We start from the raw sequence: 12,177 nt of genomic DNA, 5'->3' as shown, positions 1-12,177 counted from the left end.
CTAAATTTTTGTAGGTATGTATAAATATTCTATGTAAATAGAAAATATTGGTCTTGGTTGGGGCATTCTTGCTGGGCAGACTGTAGATTTATGCTTTCTTTTAGCTCTGCCTAACGCTTTTAAGATCTTTTTGGCCAACATGGCCATGAACAACACCAGGAGCAAATGGATGTATTAAACAGGACTGGGTTGAGTTTTGGGGTTTTGTGCTCCTTCAGTCAAAAGAAATTGGTGGAATGAAATCACCTCAATTTGCTGAAAGGCACAGAAGTTTCTAATATGGCGTGGATGGTGCTGAGAAGCATTTTATGTCTTGCAGTTTTAAGATAAACTTCCTAAGTGTGTAAACTGCTGAGGGGTTTCATGATTTGGAGCTGGGAGCCACAGTAGCGACTTTGTAAAGCATCACACTGGGTAATACCACTGGTGGCAAAGGTGTTTAAGCAAAATTGCCAAGGAAAAGCCCAAAATAACCAAGATAAAAGCAGCCAGAAGTACAAAATCTGAGGCAAGAGGGGCTGGGGTTCACGTGAAGGTCCTAACAGTGGCGCTGTGCTCTGTGGTTGGAGCCTCCCCGTTCCCTGAAGGGAGGGTGGCTTTTTGGTAAATGTGTGTGCCTTTCCTTTAGCTCTTGGGATTTTTTGAGCTCCCCAGTGCTAGAATCTCTCTGGGTGAAGGTTACTGGTGAGTGGCTGCCTGCCAGAGCTCAGCATTTCAGCACAGGCCTCACGATGGCTGAGGGAACATCCTTTGGTGGGTGCTCACACAGCTCTTGGCTCACAACCCCTGAGAAATAAGATCAAAAGCCGTCATTAACGTGAGGGAAGGGCAGGAGAAACGGCCCTGGGTGAGAGATGGAGAGCTTGGTCTGCTTGAACAAGAACTGAGAGAGGGTTTGGTTATGGCACCGCCTGGTCCTGTGTGGAAGAGGCCTGCTGAGGGAGCTGATGGCGGATCCTTCGGAGGAGCAGCGGTTGGCCTTTGAGGTTGGATGTCCTGAGGGACACTCAGAGGAAAGGGATTCCCCTGCTCTTGATGTCTTCAAAGGGTATTCCTTTCTGTCAGAGGCACCTCAGGTGGCCACAGGTCAGCTCTGAGAAGGGGCTCCTGTGAGCAGGAGGCATTCAGGAGGCTAACGTCAGCGACTTGGCTTACCCCCACCGACCCCACCAGCCGTCTGCTGCTGGTTCTTCAGAAAGCATTTGGAGATCAACCAGTGCCGTGAAGTTTGATCTCCCAGTAACGTTGTCGAGATGGTGTTTCACAGCAGCTTCATGGCACCTCAGGCTGAGAATCTTCCAGAGAAGAGCTGTGCTTCAAGGCCCTGCTCCAGCGCCTGAGGAGGTCCCACAGGGTGAGCAGGCCGCCTCCTCTGGTCCGTAAATCCCAAAACTTCAGGACTGAACTTCTTTAAACTTGGCTGGTGTAATAACCCTTCCTTTTTCACCTAGCCTAATAAGTTTCTGAACGCATTTTTGCCCGTAATGTCCATTTCATGCCTCACAAATCTGGTGTTTTCCGAGGCCCATGGCCAATGGAGATAGGAATGTTTCAATTCCCTATTTGAATACTCCTCCCCTTCCCCCCAACCTGTTTTTACAAGATTAGCCGCTCGTATTAAAGAAGAAAACCTTCCCAAAGGTTCACTTTTCTCTTTCTCAAGAGTTACATTTCCCACCTAATAACGCGATGCCCTCGTTTCCCCAGCTCGGGATGCAGTGTGTGCGTTCGAGACCAAAACCCAGTCCTGCCCGGGGAAAAGGCACGGTGCTGAGCCGTCCCAGGAGGGCAGAGACAGGAGGAAGGTTTGGGCCCTTCTCGAATCGCTGCCTGCACCTCCCCGTTAGCTTTCCTGGTTCAATCAGCCAGGGGCAAGCGCGGGGATTTACAGAAGCCACTGACTAGATGGCTGATGCCAATTAGCCACGTCCTGAAAGCGCTGTAAATTGGGACAGTTCCTTTGAAAACAAGGCATCAAAGGCAGCAGCTTTAAGTTGCTTCTAACTTGCGCTTGTGCTCATGTGATGAATGTGATAATCGAGTCTCGGAGGCATCTGGCTCCTCTGTAGCATCTTTCTCTTTAGGGAAGAGTTTCGTGCCAATGCACCGATCTCTCCACCCTCTGTGCTGCCCTTTTGCAGCTTCGGGGAGTGGAAATAATTTGACATTTGCGAATGTACAACCCGAATCTATCCCGAGAAGCTGAATTGAGGACCCACAGCAAGTAGGAGTCTGCTAAAAACAAAACCGTGGCCATTTCTCAGCGTGCTGATGGGGCAGAAAGGGTTTTCTGCTGCTCGGCCCCAGTTCTTGCTCTTTTGTCCTCTGTCTGTGCATCTTCAGCTGGTCCCGCGGGAGCTGCAGGCGGGACCTTGCCTGGAAAGCATTAAATCCATTTCCGATGGCCTGGGTCCAACTTCTGCTAATCCTCACGAGTCAGACACCCCCAGACTGCAATGAGATCAGCCTCGGGGAGGAAATGCCACCGTACCAGCAGAGGCACGGCGTGCTGTGTGCTCTTAAGCAGGAGGATAAATTATTTATCAGCGCTGCTTTTAATAACTCTGCAGCCTTACTAGAGGGCAAGCCCAGCAACAGGAGGCGAAGCAGGCAGTCAGAAACTGGTCGTGGCCACAAGAGTTGAGAAATGGTGCCCCTTTCACAAGGGCCTGAAACCCATTTTATGGTGTGGCTGAGCTGGAGGGAGCACTGAGCAGGTCTGAATTGGGGCTGCTGTTACTGGAGGGGCCCTGCACGTGTCCCTCTGGAAGTGTTCGTTGTCCCCTCCAACTTCTGGTAGGCTGCCCCGTAGATGAGCACCTGCAGGGGTTTGCTTTGTACGTCAGGTCGTCCAGTCCTTTTCTCTGCTTCAATCCTGCCCCCCTTGGAGGACGGATCCCAATGCTCCTGGTGGCCCATCAAGCAGCAGGGGCCAGGGGAGGTTCAGGTTGGAAATGAGGAGACGTTTCTGCTCAGAAAGAGCGGTCAGGCGTTGGGATGGGTTGCCCAGGGGGGTGGTAGAGTCACCGTCCCTGGGGGTGTTCAAGGAGAGGTTGGACGTGGTGCTTAGGGACATGGTTTAGTGGTGACATTGGTGGTAGGGGGTGGTTGGACCGGGTGGTTTCAGAGGGCTTTTCTGACCTTTATGATTCTACGAAGGCTCAGCGGCAGCTTCATCCCAAAACGTGCCTCCTGGCCACGTTTTGCCAAAGAGCCCTTCCAGTCCGGCAAGAGACTGAGAGGGAGAGGGGGGAGAAATTCCTGCACCGGTGTTGTCTCCACTTTGCCTTCCCCTGCGGGCACTGCTCACACCTCAGCCCTCCTGGGCTGCGAGCGCTGCCGGCGCGGCTCTGCCCTGATGCTGCTTAGAGCTGCACCATTCGTTCCCCTCCCTGCAATACATCCTTTGTGTTCCTGATGCAACTCCAGCAAGATATTTTAATGCCTTCTCATCGAACGTTCCACTTTTTGCCCCCAGTTGTTTCTATTGACAGACGAAAGCTCTAACACGGGCTTTACACGGGAGTTTGATCGCACCAGCTGTCATGCGGGTCCCCCATACAAATATTTTCCCCTGTTAACACCTGCGGTGTGGGCTTTTTTATGTGATCAAACGTAATCTCATTTAACGGCGTTTTATGGCCATGACGCCACCTTCTTTTCACCAGGCCGGACTTTATCGTGACCCCAAGAGGAGAGCCACAAAAATGACTGGCGGGACGGAGCGGCCCGGGGAACGGCGTGCCCGTAGGTCTGCCGGGGCAGGTGAGACCTTCCCCGTTTGCACACCGTGATGCTAGCGTTTGTCCCGTAGGTTGTGCGCACGGAGAAGAACAGCCTGAACAACCGCTTCCTGCCGTGGGATGAGATCGAGACGGAGGCCATCCTGTCCATCGATGACGACGCTCACCTTCGCCACGATGAGATCATGTTCGGGTTCCGGTGAGTGGCCTCCAAGGGTGTAGCTTTCAGCCCCGCACTGATGTTTCCTGCGTCCAAGCGCTGCTCGTGGCCCCGTGGTTAAAACGAGGGCCTGGCCGAGGGCTAGCACAGCCTTTCCTGGGGCTTCCCAGCTCAAGTTCTTGGAGGAGAAACGTGTGCTAATGAATTGTTTAATGACTGCAGGTGGGCTGATTCCAGGCTGTCCGGGCAACCCTCATTCTTGCACTTCCTAACCTTCACTCTCTGGCTTTTGCAGTTCTGATAACCTTCCCTTAATGTTCTTGAGGGAACGTTAAGAAGAAAACTGGAAAACAAATCCAAGAGGCTTTTGCGCTCCATCCTTCACGTTGGGCAAGGCCAGGATGGTCACGGCCCCCGCAGGACCTGATTGCTTGGGCAAAGCGTCCCATTTGCTCCGTGCAACACTGGGATGTGGCAGCTGTTTCATCATTTTTCTCTCTAGAGGATGAAAAAGAGAAATGTTGCACAGAAGAGCCCAGTGCTGGTTGCTCCCGTTCCCACCTCCTTCTGCTCCAGCACCTACGTCATCCCTTAACTTTTCCCCTGGCCAAAAGCTCCCTGATTACAAGCCCAGGGGGGGCAGAAAGCAGTCCGTAGGCTCCTGCTGGCTACAAAAGAGGTGCTGAGGAATGAGCACAGCTCGAGGAGGGAGCGCTGCCGCTCGTTTTGGCTCCTCAACCCGCTGGGCTGGGGCGTGGGGGGATCTCTAATCCCAGAGCCCCTGGCAGCTGGCTGGGGGCGGGAGCCGGGAAGATAAAAAGGCACAAAATGCCTGGAAAGCCAAGAGGCTCTCTCCGAGAGCTGAGAAATGAGGTGTTAAAGCGATTCCAGCAGGGGAGTAGGCGGCAGGACTCCTGGCTTCCCCCCCCGTGCCCCGTTACGGGCTCTTCAGCTGAGCCCGGATGTTTTCTTCCCCCTCTTTGGTCTCCGTTCACCTTCACTCATCCACAGCACCTGGCGGAGGCTTTATTGATTAGAGAGCCTCAAATGAAAACTGCTTTCCAAGTGCCTCACCCCCAGCCTTGCTCTCAGACACCTCGACCCCACAAAGCCTCCCTGTGTTCGCGTGCTGCAGGCACGCACTTAGCCGGGGAAGAGACGGTGCCTCGGCGGCTGAGCCCTGCCCACGACAACCGCATTTTGTCTGAACTTTGCTTCGGGCTGCGATCCCTGGGGCCTCATCCTGCTCCGTGTGCCGCTCAGCAGTGAGCTGGAGGGGGCAAACCCTTCCCAGCAGCACGGACAAAACCCTTCTCCGGAGAAACGCAGCTTTTTGTCACAAAAACACCACGTTGGTGTGAAAGCAGGACGTGGGGGAAGCGAGGAGGGGCGAGCAGTTTCTGCTCCAGCTTTTCATAACGATGAGAGAAAGCTCAGCCAGCAAGCGCTTGCTGCGAGGATGGTGCCAGGGCTGCTGCTGGCGGTGTTAATTACTCCCTTTTCATTACCAGCTTATATCGGAGCTTCATTAATTTGACTCGAGGCCGTACCAACAGTCCTGTCTTTGCTCCTTGCTGTGTTAGGAAGCAGAATGAACGCCCAGGGCCCTTGGAAACTTGGTGACTCCAGCAGCCCCGCAGCCATCGCTTCTGAAGCAGGCAAAGGAGCTGTGACAGCTCGCCTCCACCCTAGGAAAACAGAAAAAAAGGCCACTTTCTGCCTCGTGATGAAGGGAAAACCCTCCCGTGTCCACCAGGCTCCCACCCGGGACTTGTTTCTTGTAGTCCGGGGTCTCTGAGCTTGGGCACCGACACGTGAGGTTGGCCCCGAAGCTCCCGAGGAAGCGGGGGCAGGCCCGCACGTGGAGGCTGGCTTCGTTTCCCGGGTTAGACACCGGGCACTGGCGTTTGTCTTAATGATTCCTGACAGCGTCGCAGCTCTCCTGGGGGATCTCAACTGGAGGAGAGCGAGCTGCAGCTGGGAGCAGGATATGAAACGAGCCCACGCTCTCACGCGCGAGCCTCGTGGTTTAATTCCCTGGGGACCAGCGGCGTTTCGGGGTGAAGGACGAAGACGTAGCGGAGTTTGGTGTCTTCCCTCTAAAGACACGGGGCTCTTCAGCCTCTCTGCAGCCTTCCTAAAGAGAGCCTCGTGTTACCTTTGCCTTATGGAGGAGGAAATGGAGCTCTGGGGGAAATCCCAGGGAGTTTAGGGGCAGAGGATGGGTTACCCCCAGCTCAGAGCCGTGGCTGCTCAGGACTTTTTGTAGGAGGAAGCCGAAGCAGAGCCAGTGGTTTCCATCTCGCTGGCTTTCCCCACCTCTTTCCCTGCCTTTCACCTGAGCTCACAGTTTTCTGTGCTCTCTGTAACTCAGAGACTAACTTGGGGCCATCGGGCTTTCTTTGTTACCTTTCTTTAAACGTACAGAGCAACCTTTACGAGTTCCAAAATCCCGTGTGCGTGAGCTAGGGGCACTTTCCTCCCCCGCAAATAAGCAACCAGAACCTCTGGAAGAGGCCCAACAAGAGAAACCCAACTTCATGGCACTCAGCGATGCTCTGCGCTCACAGCCCGTGGCTTTAAAGCACCTTTGCACATTTTAATGATGTTTATTTTTTTTTATGGTGTATCTTGGCCATTCTTTGGACCAGCAAACCCCAGGATTGTTTTGTATATGCAATTATTCCCAGCAACACCTCTGTGGGAGCAGGTCCCTTGGCACCGAAGGCACGATCTCACCCGGCTTCACGTGGAGGTTTTCAGGCAGAGCTGTGCCCATCTCCAGGTGCCTCATCCAAGCCCTTTGTGTGTTTGCAGGGTCTGGAGAGAGGCGAGGGACCGCATCGTTGGCTTCCCGGGCCGCTACCACGCGTGGGACATCCCCCATCAGTCCTGGCTCTACAACTCCAACTACTCGTGTGAGCTCTCCATGGTGCTCACTGGTGCTGCCTTCTTCCATAAGGTGAGGTGGCGCGGCCGCTCCTCCGTGGTCAGCCTGGAGCTTTCCTCTCCCTCCTAGAGCAACCGGAGCTTGCGTGTTTGTGAATTGTTTGTTAAGAAGAAGCTCAGATTTGTTTGTTGGAAGGGAGCAGGGCAGAAAATGTTCAGGTGGCCAAGAAGGCCAGCAGCATCCTGGCTTGCATTAGAAACAGCGTGGCCAGCAGGGCCAGGGCAGTGATTGTCCCCCTGTACTCGGCTCTGGTGAGGCCGCACCTCGAGTACTGCGTTCAGTTTTGGGCCCCTCGCTACAAGAAGGACATGGAGGTGCTCGAGCGAGTCCAGAGAAGGGCAACGAAGCTGGTGAGGGGCCTGGAGAACAAGGCTTACGAGGAGCGGCTGAGGGAGCTGGGACTGTTTAGCCTGGAGAAGAGGAGGCTCAGGGGTGACCTTATTGCACTCTACGGGTACCTGAAGGGAGGCTGTAGCGAGGTGGGGGTTGGTCTGTTCTCCCACGTGCCTGGTGACAGGACGAGGGGGAATTGGTTAAAGTTGTGCCAGGGGAGGTTTGTGTTGGATCTTAGGAAGAACTTCTTTACTCAACAGGTTGTTAGTCACTGGAATAGGCTGCCCAGGGAAGTGGTGGAGTCCCCATCCCTGGAGGTCTTTACAAGACGTTTAGATGTAGAGCTCAGGGATATGGTTTGGTGGAGGACTTGTTAGTGTTAGGTCAGAGGTTGGACTGTGTGATCTTGGATGTCTCTTCCAACCTAGACTATTCTGTGATTCTGTGAAAATGGCCCTGGGACACGCGTTTCTCTCTATGGGGGGGGAGACGGGGAGCAAACAGACCTTGGGAAGCGAGCGGGCTCGTTTCCTGAGCTGTCAACTGGGAAGGGGATCCCCCAGCTGCTGGCGACGTGCTGACTGTGCAGCAGCAAAGAGAGCGAGATCTGAGGGGGCCGAGGCAGCGCGTGCTGCTTGTAGCCCCCTCGAGCAACGCTGCCCCTTCTCCTTGCAGTACTACGCCTACCTGTACTCCTACGTGATGCCGCAAGCCATCCGCGACATGGTGGACGAGTACATCAACTGCGAGGACATCGCCATGAACTTCCTCGTCTCTCACCTCACGAGAAAGCCTCCCATAAAGGTAGGGAGCTTGTTATCAGTTAAAAAAAAAACCAACAACGGTGATCTGATTGGTGTCTTAGGAGTGCAGCAGCGTGCTGAAGCTGCAGTCGAGCAGTTTGGAGGCTCCGGAGGGAACCCAGCGCCCGTCCTCTCGCTGGAGCAGGAGCACACGCTGCCCTGGCCAAACTGCGTCCTTGTGGCATCTCCAAAACGCTGTGCTGGAGGCTGTCAGCCTGTCCCCTCCGTCCCCGAGGAGCTGTGGTGCCCGTTCAAAGGCTCAGCACAGCCTCCAGAAGCAGCCAAGTCCCCGCCGTGGCACGCGGGATGAATCGGGGTTTGACTCGCAGTGCCGCTCAGAGCAAACAAACGCCACATTTTTGGGCACGAATTTCGGGTGCGTAACATTCCTCTCTCTCCATCGCTGCTGGCAAACTGCTCCTTACAGCTCTGCGTGTCTCACCCTCACAGGCCAGCTGCCTCAAGGACGGCCCTAAATATGAGGGGTGGGCTTTTCTCTTCCCCAGACCGAGGGGCAGCCCGGCTGTCTGCGGGTGTCCCCACAGCCCGCCCAGAAAACCAGAGCCCCCTCAGGAGATCTGGCTCTGGGTCCCTAAAGCAAGCGGCACCCCAAATTGCTGATTTTAAACACAGCTGCAGTGACCGTCCCTGTCCCTCTCTTGCAGGTGACCTCCCGCTGGACTTTCCGCTGCCCCGGGTGCCCCCAGGCGCTCTCGCACGACGACTCCCACTTCCACGAGCGGCACAAGTGCATCAACTTCTTCGTGAAGGTGTACGGGTACATGCCGCTGCTCTACACCCAGTTCCGCGTGGACTCGGTCCTCTTCAAGACCCGCCTGCCCCACGACAAGACGAAATGCTTCAAATTCATCTAAAAGCAGCAGGCAGCAGGCGGCCGGGCGCCCCTCGGCTCGCCGAACTTCGTCCCGAGGCGGGTGAGGGCGGAGGGTGGCTTCTCAGCAGGGCTCCGAGGGCAAAAAAAGCCTGCTGTTGACTCCAGCCTCCCTCCCGCGGAGGAAAAGGGACGTCCTGGGTTTGGGACAGGCACATTTCCCCCCCGTCCTGCTCTCCCCACGGCGACAAGACCAGGCGGAGGGGCGCAGGATCTCACGGCTCCCGCGAGGACGCTCCCTAGGATCGTACACTGAGGAATGGCGCGTTGGCTAGTGGATCCGCCCCCGCGCTAGCCGAGGGCAACCATTCTTTTTAATTATAATTATTGTTATTTAAAATGAAAGTGTTTTAGATTTGCCGCGTGAGGCTTTTTTTTTTTTTTTTGTCCCCTTTCCCACCCCCTCTGGACCTCTCTGCGCTCTCGGGGGGCGCCATGGCAAGGCCTGGTCGGAGGCGTTGGACTGCGGAGGTTTCTCCCCACGTGGAGGCAGCTCCGGTGATGCTGTCCCCGTCCTTTCTCCCTCTCTCCTCCCCTCCTGCACACCACGTCCCGGCTCGTCTCGCCCTGTGGCCACTACTGAGGACTTGCAGGTGTCACCCACCGATGAGCACCGTGCTGAGCCTGCCTCGGCCCTCCCACAGCTCCATCAGGGGTGAGCAAGGACGAGGTTGGTCCCGGAGGGTCCAGACCTGGCACTCAGCTGCTGTGCTCTCATTCTCGGTGTCCTTTTCCACCGCAGGTACCGCCAGACCTCGAAGACAGGGTTTGAGGTTGGGAACGTTCCCAGGCTTGTGTTTTGGAGCAGGCTGTGGTTTTCTCCAGCAGCTCCAGCACCAAGGGCAGCTGCGGAGAGGCTTCGAGCCTGCTCGGGCCTTTCAGGGGTAGCAGCAGGGTATCGGGGGTAGCAGTGGGGTATCGGGGCCCTTGTGGGGCCTTCTTGGGATCGGCCATCCTCACGGGCAGCACCGAAGCGAAGCGCCGGCCCAGCCTGGGTTTGCTGGAGCTCGGGGCGGGCTGGAGTCCCCGCTCCACCTCGATCCCCGTCCCGCAGCAGTGCCCCTGGCGGGTCTGCCCGTGGGCCTCAGAGTAACTGCCTTAAAACCTCGTCCTCGTTGGGCTGTGTTCGAAGGGTAACCCCACAAAGGCTTCATTAACCCCACAAAGGCTTCGTTAACCCCACAAAGGCTTCGTTAACCCCGCAAAGGCTTTTTTCCCTTTGAGTGAACCAGAAAACATCACTGGGACCATGTTCACAGGTCTGTGCAAGGAGCTGGTTTCTCCCCCAGGCCTTTACAGCCTGGTCCCTGAGCTCTGTGCTCGGCCCCGCTCCCGTCCCGTGGTCAAGGGCAGCCTGAGGAAGCCCTTGCTGGGCACACAGGGAGGTGAAACCTCGGTGTCCCCGGCTCTCCTGGCCCCGTGTCCGTGCTGCAGGGGGATGTTGTCACCCACCCATGCCCCAGAGCAGGAGCAGGGCCGCTCTGCTGGCAGCTCCTCGGGTCTGCACCCCCCTCATGTAGCCTGCGCCACGTTTTGGGGTGCTGTGACCTGCCCAGCCCCATTTCAGAGCAGCTCAGGATGCTGGTGCCAGCCACAGGTGGAGGCAGCTGTGGATTGCACTTTATATAAATAGAGAGAGAGAGAGAGAGAGACGCTTCCCAGCGCCTCATTTCCAGAAAACCTTAGGGGAAATGTTACTGTCCTGGTGAGGTGGCGCTGGGAATTGTGCCCGTGGCGGCTTCGCGTTACCATTTGGGGCTCGGCATGCTCAGCTCTTGCCCATCTCACCCAGCTCTTGGGTGTTGTTTATGATTATTTTTTTTGGAAGATCCCTGGTAAATTTGGAGCATCGCGGTTGTGTGGAGCGAGGCGCGGGGGGGAGAGGCTGCGAGCTGGGGCCTGAGAGGGTTTCCTCCTTGTTGAGCCCCCCCTGAAGGGAAGGGTTTGGGGCTGAGGGGTAAATGGGTGCTGCAGGGGACGGGTGGGAGGGATGAGGATAAGGAAAATAATGCCACATCCCCTTCCCCTCTCGCAGGGCTGGGGCTGCCCCATTCTGCTGCTGCTTTCGAGTTTTCCCAAACCTGCCTAAATAGTCCCGGGAACCCTTCTGGAGTGCAACTCTGTGATTTACACCACGATTTTCTGCTCCTGAGCCCTCCCACAGGGTTCTCTCCATCGGCAGGGAGCACAGAGGCATTTCGGGAGCCCAGCCCTGCCACTGTCCCCATCGCCCTTTGCCCCCCTGGTTTTTTGGGGACCCCGGTAACTCCGAAGCTCAGGGTAGGGCATGCGGTTCATCACCCCTCAGTAGCAGGAAGGTCCCTCGGTGGCGGCACCTTTCCCGAGGCCTTCCCCTTTTTCAATGTTCCTGCTGCTTCATCCGGGACCGGGGGTCGGCTGCGGGGTGCTTTCACTGTAAATAACATCGCCCGTGGTGCCGCCGAGCCCCCGCCCCGCTCCCATCTCGCCACCCAGCCCTGCCCTCCCCTGCGCCCTGCTCCGTGAGCACCAGGTTTAAAGACAAAAAAAAAAAAAAAAAAAAAAAAAAAGAACACAAGAAACACTCCTTCAACACGAGCACAATATTCCTATGTTGAGGTTTTTTTGTAAAAGGATCCAATAAATGGAGCGTTTAACTTGATGGAGCGCGTCCCCGTGCCTGCTTTGCTGGGGGCTGGGAGCGGGACGGGGCACACCACAGCGAGCTGCGCCCCCGCGGGGCACGAGCCTTGGCCACGGCCGTCCCAACCAGCTTCAAAATGGGGAGGAGCAGAGGGGAGGAACTGAGCCAGAAGAGTTCCTGCACATTGCTGGGTTTCCTTGGTCTTGCTTTCTTTTTTTTTCCCCTTTCCTCCCCAGCAGCTGCCTTCCTCTGCAGTTGCCCATTCGCCTCCATGCTGCCTCCCCGGTGGGAAGTGTGCTCTTTATGTCCCTTACCCTTGGGGTAAAAGCTTGTCACTGCTGGGAGCATTGTGCTGGGTTTTATTTCCAGGAGAGGTTTCAGGGAACCCCAGATTTCTGGTCCCAGAAGGGAGGAGGTGGCTGCTCTGCCCCAGGTGCCCAAATTCCCAAGGTTTCTCCCCAAAACACCGCTGGCAGGCAGGGACGGTGCTAACGGCGGGGGGCATGGGAACTTGAGAGGCACCGACCTGGCTGCAAACTGGCTCTGCACTAACAAAAAAATGCCCTCCGTTTCCCACTCCAGCTGATGCATTCCTTGATTATAAAAATAACAGAAATTGTTCCCGTGTTTCTGCTCTAAAAGCCATAAAAGCAGGCAGCTCCTGCAGGAGCCC

The 12,177-nt window shown here is 56.0% G+C and overlaps 1 protein-coding gene across 5 annotated transcripts in view; it reads left to right on the top strand.

The window, feature by feature from the left end:
- EXTL3 (exostosin like glycosyltransferase 3) overlaps positions 1-9,242 on the top strand; it is a 115,759-nt gene extending 106,517 nt beyond the window's left edge. For all 5 annotated transcript variants that reach the window (XM_035322852.1, XM_035322851.1, XM_035322850.1 and 2 more), the window contains 4 exons: positions 3,815-3,942; positions 6,721-6,865; positions 7,862-7,990; positions 8,655-9,242. In XM_035322852.1, coding sequence (XP_035178743.1) covers positions 3,815-3,942; positions 6,721-6,865; positions 7,862-7,990; positions 8,655-8,864 — 612 coding nt within the window. In that variant the 3' untranslated portion in view covers positions 8,865-9,242. The remainder of the gene's footprint in view (positions 1-3,814; positions 3,943-6,720; positions 6,866-7,861; positions 7,991-8,654) is intronic.
- Positions 9,243-12,177: the final 2,935 nt, after the last annotated feature.

Source organism: Oxyura jamaicensis, chromosome 3 (genome assembly GCF_011077185.1).
Source record: "Oxyura jamaicensis isolate SHBP4307 breed ruddy duck chromosome 3, BPBGC_Ojam_1.0, whole genome shotgun sequence".
In the NCBI taxonomy this organism is placed as follows: Eukaryota; Metazoa; Chordata; class Aves; order Anseriformes; family Anatidae; genus Oxyura; species Oxyura jamaicensis.
This window is presented reverse-complemented; position numbering and strand designations above follow the sequence as displayed.